Genomic DNA, 14,610 nt, shown 5'->3' on the forward strand with positions numbered 1-14,610 from the left:
GAATAACAATTATTATTAAAGTGTTTCTGCATCCAGTGGCAGGGAAGATAGTAGCCTAACAGAAAAGGTAAGAATATGGGCCAGGGACAGCAGCCAGGGAAGAGGTCAAATCAGTGAAATTGTCAATTGAATATATTATTATTATTATTATTATTATTATTAATATGTTGTTGTTGTTGTTGATGATATTTATTAAAATGCTTGTTAAATTATTTTGAGAGTTACTGGTATCATGCTTTTAGAATTACATTTACAATAAAATGTTATTGTTTTATTTAAAATAAAGTGTCCCAATTTGCCAGTAAGATCAAAATTGTGGTCTATATGTGTTTGTGGAAGCATTTTAAGTTTTTGTGTTTAATATATAGGCTATATACTATATATATATATATATATATATACTGTGTGTGTGTGTGTACAGTGGTGGCCAACATTATTAGAACACTATTTTCAGCAGCTAAAAAATGGTTTTAAGTCAGTTATTTCTATCTTTTGCTGTAGTGTGTCAGTAGGAAATATCAGTTTACATTTCCAAACATTCATTTTGCCATTAATTGTAATAATCCAGTGAGATTTTTGTTTGCACAAGGAGCCTGACAACAGCCAGTGCTGCACACAGAGATCTGATCTCATCATCATCCAGTCTGTCTGACCTGCAAAACTACCTGAAAAACTATGCGCAAGTGCACCTATAGGGCAAAAGCTGTTTTAAATGTAAAGGATCACACCAAATGTTGATTTAATTTAGTTAATAGAAGTTAATTGATAAAGAAAATCTATTTATGACATTATTTTTGACAGCATCCTCATTTTACAGTATTTTTGTGTCAAAAACTTTTAACAGTACTGTAGCTTTGCAGGTAGGTTTCTTGAAGCATCTTGGAGACGTTGCCACAGCTCTTCTGGATTTAGTCTGTCTCAGTTTCTTCATGTCATTCCAGATTCCAGACAGACTGGATGATGATGAGATCAGATCTCTGTGTGCAGCACTGGCTGTTGTCAGGCTCCTTGTGCAAACAAAAATCTCACTGGATTATTACAATTAATTGCAAAATGAATGTTTGAAAATATAAACTGATATTTGCTACTGACACACTACAGCAAAAGATAGAAATAACTGACTTAAAACCATTTTTTAGCTGGTGAAAATACTAGTGTTCTAATAATTTTGGCCACCACTGTATATACGTTATCCATTAGTTGTATAAAGACATTCATACACGGGCACAAAAACAATTTTGCCTATATTTGTAGACAAAACTAATTTAAATCGTTTTAACTGCTAAAGTCTCTTTTAAATTTAACTGGGAGTGTATCTAAAACTTTTGAAAAAAACCCACTAATAATAAATTTATCGTTTAATTATCTCACAGATACAGATTAGATTATAGTCGCACAGTAGATGCTTGTATAGGACATAGAATGAAATCTGACATCTGCAGGGTCGATTCTCCTATAACTCCACCCAGTTAGATGCTCTGCAGTGCAAGCAGATTAGCACGGGGACGGACGTAAAACAACCACGTCTCCATTCTGACACCGAAGCCGCCTGTGGCGAGAGAAAGATCAGCGGACAAAAGAAAACGCAAGATGAGAATATAGAGCAAAACTAAGACAAATATATTTAACCTCTGAAGATAGTTTTCTCTTTTTGGGGTCCAGTTTTACTTTTGGAAAACCTTTCATTAATAATGATTAAGTCAGTTTTTATTCTTTTTGTATTTTTTGAGTTTTAAGGAAACATTTTCACTGTTGGAATGGTCTGAATCAGGAAAATCTGCTGGGGAAACTTAAACGAGAAAACTGTACGAACGGTGCCTAGAGCATTTTTGTGTCCCGAGTTCAGTAGTCTCGCGCATTGAGGAATGTTTGCGAAACTCCAGTCGTTACTCGCCCTCGCCAGCGTATTTCTGGTGCAAAGCGGGACCAGTGACAAAGAAGTCAGACCAGAGGTAACACAACATCCACTGTTTTTACAGTATTGTGTGTGTGTGTGTGCGTCTTTCCACTGTCTGTGTGTCAAGCCTGCATTGTTGGAGACAGATGCACTCAGATGTTTCCGCGTATCAGGATTTCCTTCATGAACTGCATTCATGTACCTCATAATTCACTGCTGAATACAGATGAGAAGAGCTGTGTCTTTTCAGACCCCTAAATAGCAGGTTAAAACAAAACAGGAGTGAGTCAGAGGCTCCAGGACTCCTATTTAGCTAGAGAGGGTTAGTTATTAAAGTGGTCAAGTCTAGTTTTGTGGTGTCTGTCCTGCATCTTTAGGTTCATGTTTTTCTTTTGTATTTCCTTTGACTGAAAAATGGTGCTAATAAGTTGATATATTAGTAGATATATCAGGTTGTTTATACACCCAGAGGCATCCTAATGTCTGCTCCAGAAATAGGCCTACATGTCTGTTAGACACATAACTGTGAGTGGGAGAGAACCACTGACTGTTTTTCAGGACGTTTTGGCATCTCTGTTATAGATGCAAGCCAGGAAATCTTAATGGCCTAAAATAAAGAAAACAAGATCAGAGCGAGGATTTAAGACATTTTAATAACTGTCTCTAGTCATATCCCTTCATTCCTTACTCTCAAACTCCTTCACATTTCTGAGATGGTTGAGAGATATACCCAAGGATAGTATGGAAAAAATTCAGCTCTGCAGATTCCACCACAGTTTTCAAAGACGATAACAGTCTCCTCATGTGAGAGTCGCGTGATCAAAGATAAAGGTCACACAAAAGGTTAAATCACAGATGCCACATGCATGTGAAACTGTGGTTACTCTTCAGACTTTTGGTTTACCTTTAATACAATATTTATTAATATGCTTTTACCATACAGAAGTGTGACATTTTTTGTGACATGTACAAAATTTTTTCCCAATCATTTTTCCCCTCCATTTTTTCCCCCCAGGAATTCTGAACTAATGAACTAAATTCATTACATTAGGTATATTATGACTTTTCCAGGAATTGCCAGGGTTTAATAATCCCTCAGACAACAGCCCTGCACTTTTGCTGTTGTTACAGGTGCTGTTGTTTTGAATACTGTACTAAAAAAATGAAAAAGAAAGAAATTCGGTTATATTCCTTATGGAAAACAGCTGGGTATTGCTCCCCTCTCCAGGCCATAGACGAGAGATGATGTATTTGTTTAAGTAGTATTACAGATGCTTTGCATCTGCTGAAACTCTGCTGAATCTTTCAGACCTTCATCAGTTTAAGCTTAAATATGGATGAAATGCAGTTTTAGATGTTTAATAAGATGCAAAAGAAAGCTCAAACAACAAAATCTCTCTTTTTAATAATAGATTTATTTCCATGGAAAAATTATGCAGTTCTGCAGTATGTAAATGAGTATGTGAATTAAATATGGATATAATCTCATGCATCTGAAACTGCTGGAATTAGACAATTCACTTCTGCTAATTGGTAGTAAACTTTGCTGTGTTCTCAGATTAATAGCGATTAAGAGACACTGAAGTTTGCATGATTTTTGTAGAGATGACAAATATTATGCTGTATTAATATTAGTTCATTTGCTCAGTTAAATGGGTCAGTGATCTGATCCTCCACGTGAAGATGCAGAGTGAGACGCGGGCACTAATGTCTAAAATTTTCTGTTTTTTCCATTGGCACAGACAAGGAGGAATGACTGACTCAGTCCTTCTGTCGTGCATTCAGACTCACCTCTGCCCTCCTTTTCTTCTTTTTCATCTTCCTTTTCTTCTACCCTTTGTTTTTAGAATTCTAACTTACTTTTAATCTCTAAAATCAGTTTTTTCCCTTCAACTTCTTTTTCTCTCTCTTTAGTTATAGTTTGCTCTTTTCTTCCCCTCTCTAATACCTCAGGAGCAGCAGATCAGCTGTTAAAATCATAAACGCAGCTTTTTCCCCGTAAGCGTGGAAAGTTTGACGGCAATACTTTCTGCAGAGAAACTATAAGAATCAGAGATCAGGAGAGTTGTGGGCTGTGCACAGTTTTTTTTAGTGTAGTGTTAAAACTGCACACAGCCTACCAGAAAAACAACATGTTCCTCTTCCCAACATGGAATGTGTTTTCCCATGTTGCAACACCATAAAATGATGAAATTGTTTTTCAGAAACAGCCATCTCAGGAAGCACCTAATCTTATTTACTCCATTAGTTTTAAAGGAGAGCTGATTTATATTTTTAATGTAGCATGTGTTAGCCTTGCTGGCATGTGATGGTACAGTGATGTCATAGCATGTGCTTACACTTAACCTCACATCTTCCGAACCTGCCAGTCACTATCCTGTGTGAGTTAATGGTTACTGTTGAAATCTGTTCCCAGACCTGTGCATGATGGCAGCGTCTGTCTTGATTATTACATAAAGGCTACCTGTCTACATGGTAATAGCTGACACATGGCCACACAGTGACTCGCTCTTCCTCAGTCAGGGGAATGGCAGAGGGGTTCTAAATAGAACCTTTGACGCCCACCGCTGGGAGTTCTAGGCCAGCAGAGCATGCTGGGATTGCTGGCAGCATTAAGAGGAGACCTGAGGCTTTTCGGGAGGGAGAAGAGTGGCCTTCAGAGGGAGTAAGAGAGAGAGGGAAACGTTTTCATCCTCATGAATTAGAGTGTTTTTACAAAAACGGGGTGCGTCACCACAGCAGAGCCACCACACACAGAAAGCACTCATACAGAAAGGAGGAATTAAATGACAGACTGAGAGAAAGAAAAATGGAGCAAAGGGTGACCAGCTTAACACTACAGTATCGTGTTATCCCGATCTATACTTCCTCGACCGATATGGCCTGTGTTGACAAGTCTCAATGGAAACTCTGCAACATGAATGAACCAGTGTGAAAGCACTCACTGATTTAGCGAAGTTGCTCTCTGGATACGTTTCCTAATCACTATAGTTCTGTATATATAATATGCTATAGTATATATTAAGGGAGCTAAACATTTCTTGTGCAGCAAATTTTCAATTAGTAACAATAAATTGAAATTACAATAAATTGATCTATCATTTTGGTATCCATATATTCATACAGTTTATAGGACACTTAATATGTGAAGTGAACTATGCTGTCTTTGATTCTGAAGGTGCAATCACCTTACAAAGCAGAGATATCCGGAATATAGATTTAGAAAGTGCTAAACAGACCTCAACACTTAACAGCTGACAACATTTCAGGGAATTCTGTCAGTCTAACATGAGTTTTTAAGTAGTTTCAAGCGATTCGCATTTCTCAGTATTTGTGACTCAAAAGGTCCTGTAAACTTGAAAGTATGTAGTTGTAGTTTCTCTGCTTCATGCTCGTGCTTCTTTTTCTCTCTGTAGAAGATTCAGACACTGCCTGTTCAGAAGAAAGAAAGAGAAAGAAAGAAAAGAAGAAAGGGAGGGAGTCTGAGGTCACAAGGGTTACTGAAAACTGCTTGTAATTTTTGCTGACACTCTTTGTGGTTGGAATGGAGACACTGGCTGTCTGATCCTTAAAATGAGACATTTACCGCTGAGTCTAACAGACAGTCACTCCTAAACATGTAACCTTTGTGTTAACAGCCCAGATAAGCCCATTAGGTTACAGCTACCTATATATCTATAATCAGGGCCATAACTTCCAAAGACATGAAGGGGTCACATCCCTCTAGTATTCAGAATAATGATTTGTGGGTTTTTAAATAAATTATTATTATTATTATTTAGATTTGATCAATTTGTTTCGTTACAAATGAACATTCTACTTAAGAAAGACTATAAACCAAACATGTTTCTTTGAGTTTAAGTTTATAAGCAGAGCTTACAAAAAAACAACACATGAAGGTCTTTGAAGGTACATAATTACATCACCATTGTCGTTTGTCTAGTTATACATTTTGAGATATATTTAGATTTTATTTTGTTTCATTCTTTGTTAGTGTTCCTTTTTCTCTTCTTTCATGTTCTCAGTATTTATTTCTGTAAGTCAGAAAGAGTGAGAACAGAGAAACTGTTCTAATTCAAAGTCAGTTTGGTCTGTCTTTAACCAAGTGTGGGTAACCCTAAAAATGAATTTTTTTAAACATAAAAAGGGCATTTTTACATACATTTATGAATGACTAATTTCAAATTGGCTGTTGGGTTTAGTTAGCTTCTGGAGACAATTTGGTCCCTATATAAATAGAAATGTAATATAATTTAATACAAATCATATACATATACAGGTATATGTATTCTTTGAAATATATACATACAGTTATGAATGACTAACTTCAAATTGGCTGTTGGGTTTAGTTAGCTTCTGGAGACAATTTGGTCCCTATATAAATAGAAATGTAATATAATTTAATATAAACTTGAAAAAAGATTTTATACACACACACACATATATATATGTATATATATATATATATATATATATTCTTTGAAGTATATAGATACAGTATATAAAAATAATGTGTAGGTATATATTCTTTGAAACCAAGATAGGCTTTGTCAGATTTAGCAAAATTCTGGTGACTTTTCTTCAGCAAATATACCCCCAAAATTATAACTAGGTTGGAAACACACACATACATCCTTAAAGTTAAATTAGGGTCATAAAATCTCAGATACACAGTTACTCACAGTTACAACACACACTCCACAGTTAAAGCCTTTAAGATTCTCGAGCGTCCACACACACTCTCTTACCCACAAAAGTTTAACCAGGTTGTAAGCACACACACACACTAACACACATCTTTGTGATTGCACTGTGGTTCGTCACTGATGTTTGTGGACTTTGGCAGGTTTGTGTACAATTAAATTTTATAAATTCAGACAGCATGTCATGTGGATGTGGTGCTGCACTGAGACATTTGGAACAGTGAGTACACTTCAAAAACATTCAGCCCAACCTTTAATTCGTTGAGGTCACCTTAACAGCAGTGACACCTGTGCTATTTCATGCTCTGCCACAAGTGATGTTTTCCAGAGAAACTTTTTTTTGTGTGTCTCTGCACTATACCACTTCATTGTTGAGTTTGGTTCATTAAAATGATAAAGAGGTGTTGTAGGACAGCTGCATGTGTGCTAATGTGACGTTCATTCTCTCTCAGGCATGGCTCCAGCTGTATGGGTATCTTCCTCCTGGTGATGTTCGGGCTCAGGCAATCCGCTCTCCTAAATCCATCACTCGATATCCGCCATGCAGAAGTTCTATGGCCTCACTGTCACCGGCACTATGGATCCAGCTACTCTCTCGTAAGTCTAGCCCAATCTCATACATTTCTAATTTGTTAATTATAACCGTTTTAAAATAATGTACAATGCGTAACTCAATAGTTATATTATGTATGCTAATGTCAGTCTTTAACCACAAATGGATGGAGTCTGACCTGATACAGCATTAAAGGTATAGTTCACCCAAAAATAAAAATTACATCATTTTCTCACCCTCATGTCATTCCAAACCCAGACTTTGTTTAATCTTCAAAACACACATTAAGATATGTTTAATTAAACCCGAGAGGTTTCTGTCCCTCTACTTAAAGTCCAGGGAACCAGAACATAAAAGATCCAAAAAGGTTATAAAGTTGTCCCAAAACTAATCCATATGAATCAATCAATCAATAAAAAGAACTGACATTATTGGTTCTCACTAAGCTTCCATGTATACCAAATGTGTACGTTTGTGTGTTGATCATTATTTAGATGTAAAGAAAAAATGGACAGAATTTTAATTTTTGATTATCTGATTTGCAACTGTTTTCTTAGGTGACTGAGTCACATATTATTGAGTGACTTTATGTCTTGCATTAACATGATGTTGTCAGGGCCATGCAGCGGCCAAGGTGTGGAGTTCCAGATAAATTTGGCTCTGAACTGAAGAGCAACCTACGAAAGAAGCGCTATGTCATCCAGGGCCTAAAATGGGAAAAAAAAGAAATCACTTTCAGGTATGGAACTCTATTTGACAAACTAAGGATAACATTAATCATACATTTAATGCATATAAAACTGTGGCCCTCTATACACCTGCCATTAACACTTTGTATATAGATAGTAACTGGATACGCTTTAGCTGGATTACAATTTACACATTGCATTCCAATCCAAATTTAAACACTCAGAACACTTGAATAATGATGAACATTAGTCTGGTTCTTCTTTTTCAAAAGTGGAACAAGTTATCAGATTATATGGACATATTTTTAAAAAATCCAAGTTTCTACACTTCCTTCCTAAAAGACACACTCACATTTAACAAATAAGCACAAATGTTTTCTTCTCAGTATCCAGAACTACACTCCTAAAGTGGGTGAACAAGCCACACATGAGGCCATCAGGAAAGCCTTCAAGGTTTGGGAAGCCGTGACGCCACTCAAGTTCCGTGAAATCCCATACAGTCAAATTAATGGCAAGGTGGACAAGTTTGCAGATATCATGCTTTACTTTGCGGAAGGCTTTCACGGAGACAGCACCCCATTTGACGGTGAGGGAGGTTTCTTGGCCCACGCGTACTTCCCTGGTCACGGTATCGGAGGTGATACCCATTTTGACGCGGCAGAGCCTTGGACAACAGGCAACGTTGACCAGGGAGGTGAGCAGAGAATAAGAGAACGTGGAAATGTGTCTGTCAGCCGAGCAAACTTCAGGCGGGGCTTGTAAATTCAGAATGTAAATTCTGTGATAATTTATATTTAGAGCATTGTCGTTCTGCCTTTCTTTCAGGTAATGATGTGTTCCTGGTGGCAGTGCATGAATTAGGTCATGCTCTGGGTTTGGAACACTCAGGCGATCCCTCTGCCATCATGGCTCCGTTTTACCAGTGGATGGACACTGAGAACTTTGTGCTGCCTGATGATGACAGACGGGGGATCCAGCAAATATATGGTAGTCAGTTACATCGCATAAATGCATTTAGTTTCATTTATTTATTATTATGTTCTTTTTACAAGCCAAGTCATTTAGAAAAATATGTGAAAGTGTATACATTAATTCAAAAGAATAGCTAACATAAAAATTATGTATAAGATAAAAGATCATATAAAATTACTAAAAATCATTAGTCACAAGAAAAAAATTGTAGATGTCAGAATGTTTCACATTCTATCTAATTCATTTACAGTAAAGTCAGTATTTTTTGTGAAGACATTTAAACAATGATATTACAAATGCAAAAAATAAAATATATATTATAAATAATATCTGTTGATATCTGTTTCTGTCTTTGAAAATCAATGTGTATTTAAACAGCAAAAAAAAGTTTAATTAAAATAATGCATTATTCAAAATATGGTAGTGCATTTTCTGAATATATTTATATTTTGAATAAATTGTCATTTTAATTATTTTCCTTTTAGTTAAATTTTAAAATTTTTGGCTTGTTTTGGAATTTTTATTAGTCTTTTTATATGTATATAAGTCATTTTCAGTCGTTTTTATTTCATTTTTAGTTATTTTAGTACATCAAGTAATAAATGAGAAATGTCGCTTCGGCAACTAACTGTAATAAATATGTTTTATATGTTTTTATTGTATTAGTTTTATTAGTACTTATGAAATATTAAATGATAACTATTTCATAAGTACTAGTACTTATAAATATTGTATTAGTACTTATGAAATAGTTAGCATTTATTTCATAAGTAGTTTTTTTTTTTTTTTTTTGTTTTAGTTAACTCTAATAACCATGATGCTCACCTGTGTGATTCAACAGGTGCTGGCTCTGGTGAGGTGCCCCAACCTCCGGCCCCGTGGCCCCCCACCCGCAGGCCAGACCGGCCTTCCTTTGGCCCTGATATATGTGAGGGACACTTCGACACCATCGCTTTTCTCCGGGGAGAGATATTCGTCTTCAAGGTACAACTGAATGCAAAGTTTGTGTGTACATACTGTATGTTTTGTGTGTTTTTTATATTTACACCCTCTCTACTCCACAGGAAAAGTGGTTCTGGAGAATGCGTGATGGTAAACCTCAGCAGGGCTATCCCATGCCCATTGGACATTTCTGGAAGGGACTGCCTCCCTCAATCAACGCAGCCTACGAACGCTCTGATGGAAAGTTTGTTTTCTTCAAAGGTGCGTCCATCTTCTGTATTTTTTCGCCTCGCATTGCATCTCTGGTTTTAATAAGCATCACAAATTGCAATAATGCTTGTTTTTCTGTCCTCTATATAGGTGATAAGTACTGGGTGTTCAATGAGGCCAAAATGGAGGAAGGTTATCCAAAAACTTTCAAGGAGCTTGGCATAGGCCTACCAAGAGACAAGCTGGATGCCGCTGTTTTCTACACACCCACCGGCAACACCTACTTCTTTAGAGGAACCAAGTACGTTTCCAGTGTTACTCACCATGTCTTATTCAGTGTCCGGTTATAAATCCAATGATTTTGCATCAAATGGTAAAAAAATGCTTCCTCTTCTTTTTTGTGAACTTCTCCCTTTCACTTATTTTCATCATTTGTCATTCATGGCATTCATTTCTGTTTTCTCAGATATTACCGTTTCAATGAGAAAAGCAGATCTGTGGATCCAGATTACCCCAAACCCATCAGTGTATGGCAAGGAGTACCAGATAATATCAAAGGGGCCTTCATGAGCGAAGATGGAGGTACAGCAGCATTTGTTCTTCTGTTTTCTTCCTGTGTGTTCTTCACTGTCCTGTTTACCAAAATCCCCCCAAAAATCACTGGTCAAAACGAAACTGAATTTTCAGCAATCATTACTCCAGTCTTCAGTGCCACATGATTCCTCAGAAATCATTCTAATATGTTGCTTTGGTGCTCAAGTAACATTTCTTATTATTATCAATGTTGAAAACAGCTGTACTGCTTAATATTTTTGTGGAAACCATTTTTTTTTCTGAATTCTTTGATGAATAGAAAGTTCAAAAGAACAGCAATTCATTTGAAATAGAAGTATTACGTAACATTATAAATATCTTGATCAGTTTAAATGTATCCTTGCTAAATGAAAGTATAAAATTCTTTCTGACCTCAAACTTTTGAGGTGTAAATATATGGCTGGAGTGCTGTATTGACCTAACAGAAGCCAGAAACCAAACTATCTGTTTAGAAAGAACTTTTATACCATATTAGAGGTTTAGAAATTTAGAGCCACTTTTACTGAATCAACTTCTTCCACGTTTTTTTAGCCCACACTTACTTCTACAAAGCCAATAAGTACTGGAAGTTTAACAACCAGCAGCTGAAGGTGGAGCCAGGCTACCCCAAATCGGTCCTGACTGACTGGATGGGCTGTGAAGGAGAGGAGCCCAAGAAGAGGATTGGCACAGATGAGGAAGTGCTCATCATTGAAGTGGACGAGTCAGAAGGCGGAGCCATGGGAGGAGCCGCAACCATTGTCATCCCTCTCTTTCTTCTGGCCTGTGTGCTTGTCACTTTGGGGGCTCTGCTGTTCTTCCGGCGCTACGGCACCCCTCGACGCCTCCTCTACTGTCACCGCTCTCTGCTCGACAAGGTTTAGAGATGAACACGAAAGGCACGGGAAGAGACGAGAAAGAGGGATACAAGTAGATGGCGTTTGGAAGGATGTTGAATGGGAAAAATGAGTGAAAATGAATGTCAGACTGTAAAGGTCTGCAAGCAGGGAGAGATGAAAAAGTGAAGGATGTGTATCGTATGTTTTTCTATTTACATGTACTTCTCTGCCATTAATTAAAAAAATCCAAAATGGAGTGGGAGATAAGAGAGACAGACAAGAGCCCCCCTCCGTCTCTTACATGGTTACGGTTTATCAGTGAAATGCACTTTTGTTCCTTCAGCCTTTTTTTTCAGTATATATTCCCTCCTTTATCCTCTCTGAAAATCTCCCTCCCCATACAGAACCGAACTTGACTCCAGCCGGGCGGCTGTTTGATTGACATGTTCTATATTCTAGATGATCTCACTTTAACGTATTTCATTAACTCAGATTTTGCTTTTTTACATTGCTGGTCCAGTGAACACCTCCTGCACCCCATTATGTGCCTTTGCCATTGAATTAATAGTATGGAAGGACTATTATGATTGACCTTCCTTGCACCTTTTATTCACCAAAGATATTTGCACAAAGTACGGCTCGACTATAGAGACCTGCTGTACGTGAAAGGTCAAAGGTTACAGGTCAAAAGTTCAGGGAGAGAGAATCTGAGCAGCTTCTGGAGTAGGCCAGTTTGAAATACACCTATAGAGCAGAGCTGTCCATCTGTTTCAACTCAAAATACTATTGTTATTGTAATGTGTTTGGTACATTTTACTATGATTAATTATGTCATTAATGATTGGCGTTGTTATTATAACTATGGTTATTGTTATTATTGTTCTCCATGTGTAGTCTTACCTATTTTAAATTGTCATTTCAAGTCCTGCTGGACACAGGCAGAATGTGACTTATTTCAAATTAGGTTCCGATCTTTTAATGTCAGGTTTAAGGCCGGAAAAATCAGGTTTCTATAATAAGGCTGGAGGTGAGATTTTCTTGCGCTCCACCTTGCAGAAACAAATAAAGAATTATTTATGAACAGTAATGGTGCTATGGGTTTTCTCACTGCATACATCAGTATTAGACATTTCTGAAGTAGTTTTAACAATGATAATGGTAATGATATTTATAATGATAATGATATAGTGTAAATGTAAAGGAATGACATTTTTTTGCCTGTTTCATACTTTTTGTACTTGGAAATGAAAATGAAATAAAGTTCCTTTTTTAACATTATTCTCTCTTTCCTGGACCTTAAAAAAGTAATTTTCACATGAGTTTCAAATCTGCTTTTCTGCTGAAATGTCTAAGCTGTTTTGAGAAAGTTCAGATTTTATTTATTGATGAAGTTTTAATTCATATGCTAATCAGCATTCAAGAGAAAGATATTGCTTATATACAAACAGCTCAATGGGCAACTAAGTAAGAAAAAAAAACTAGGTAGTGTCCCAAAGAACATGATTATGTGAAACTACTCTCTTAAACTTTCTTAAACCACAGATCTGCTGTTGCTTGCTCAAGCAATGATGGCCTGGATCTTTTCTGAGAAGTTACTAGAATAGCAAGGGGCTTTTATGCAACAGTTCAAAAGTTAATATTTGGTAACTTACATTTTAGACACAATATTGGCAGTTACTTTCTTTGATTTTTTTCCCACTCAATGCAAATAGTTCTTAAAACACACACACACAAAAGCAACACATGACATTTCATTCCTGAACAATTCATTTGTTTCCTGCATGAATCAACTTTTTAAATGAATCAGTTCATTGAATGATTCAGTGACTAACTCATAAAGCCACTTCTGTCCACCTATTGGCTTAAAGGGGTCGTATGATGTTGCTAAAAAGAACATTATTTGGTGTATTTGGTGTAATGAAATGTGTTTATGCGGTTTAAGGTTAAAAAAACATTTTCCACATACTGTACATTATTGTTTCTCCTCTATGCCCCGCCTTTCTGAAACGCGTCGATTTTTACAAAGCTCATTGGTCTGAAAAGCAAGGTGTGCTGTGATTGGCCAGCTATCCAGTGCGTTGTGATTGGCCGAATACCTCAAGCGCGTGACGGAAATGTTACGCCCCTATCATACTGTGATGCCCTGTCAGGCCGGAGCGATGATTCAAAAACATGAAAACCCATTATAAACGAGGCATTCGTTGCATCCAGTGGGGACATAATTATGTACTTATGTGTATTACGGTCCTCCATAAAATGTGCTGCACACATCTGAATATTTGGGTTGAAGTGTTCAATGTCACCTGAAGAATCACTGAAAAATCCCATCACTAATTCTGAAAAGAGAAAACGCTTTGATAGAAACTGTATATCAGATTTGAGGACCGAAACTTAGTTCATTTATGTAAATATATTAATATAGTAATTAATATATATGTATATGAATAGATGTTAATATGTTTGTTATAGAAAACTGATGAGTGTCATAACGTGTTCTTATATCTGAGAAAACAAGGGACCAGAGAGACAGATGACTGTACTTTCTAGTGAAGGAGGAGCATTTGCTTCTCTTCGAAGTGTCCTAAAACTGTTCCAGCTGACAGAGTCAGAAAAAACAGCGCTCTGCCATTTCCGCCTCCCTCCCGTCTTTCCCCCTCCTCATTTCTCCACACAGCAAAACTGTTCTCTTTTATGAGGCTTTTAAATGAATGGCCCACCACAAACATCTCTGAGCTGTTTTTCCTGTCCCCTCCCTTTCCAATCTCTTTCTCTTTCTCCCCCATCTTTGAATCCCTGTTCACTGTGTTACTCTTTGCATGATTTTTTAATAGGTACAGTGATGAACATGTATTAATCAGATGAAAAATGGCCAGTTCAGCATAATGATGACATGAAGGGACTTGTCAAATTACTGATGATTACTCTGTATTTTTTGCTTTTGTTCTGTCTCTGGCACACTTTGCCCTTCAGGCTAAATGCCTGCAACTTCTCTGCCTGCAAAAAAAAACAAAAAAAACATCCGTGTTTGATTTTCTGGAAATTGTGGCTGCCCTTATTAACTTGTTCAGCAAGTAGATTACTAAAACATGCATATATTATTTCTACATATTACATTTCTACTGAAACTGTGTCATCTCTGTTCATGGGATGGACAGATGAGCTAAGGACAGGACAGGAAGTCTGGCTCTGGTCATGGTGGTGTGAGAGAGCTCTGGCAGTCATGTTTGGTGTC

The 14,610-nt window shown here is 36.9% G+C and overlaps 1 protein-coding gene across 1 annotated transcript; it reads left to right on the top strand.

Moving 5' to 3' along the window:
* Positions 1-1,511: 1,511 nt before the first annotated feature.
* LOC107742275 (matrix metalloproteinase-14) lies at positions 1,512-11,615 on the top strand. Its single transcript, XM_074560189.1, is given in 11 exon segments — positions 1,512-1,952; positions 7,053-7,125; positions 7,128-7,197; positions 7,770-7,892; positions 8,229-8,536; positions 8,668-8,829; positions 9,656-9,798; positions 9,879-10,017; positions 10,117-10,267; positions 10,433-10,548; positions 11,092-11,615. Coding segments are annotated over 11 exon segments (1,704 nt in total). The 5' UTR covers positions 1,512-1,865; the 3' UTR covers positions 11,424-11,615.
* Positions 11,616-14,610: the final 2,995 nt, after the last annotated feature.

This window comes from Sinocyclocheilus rhinocerous, unplaced genomic scaffold (genome assembly GCF_001515625.1).
Source record: "Sinocyclocheilus rhinocerous isolate Xijiao unplaced genomic scaffold, SAMN03320098_v1.1 scaffold75, whole genome shotgun sequence".
NCBI lineage: Eukaryota > Metazoa > Chordata > Actinopteri > Cypriniformes > Cyprinidae > Sinocyclocheilus > Sinocyclocheilus rhinocerous.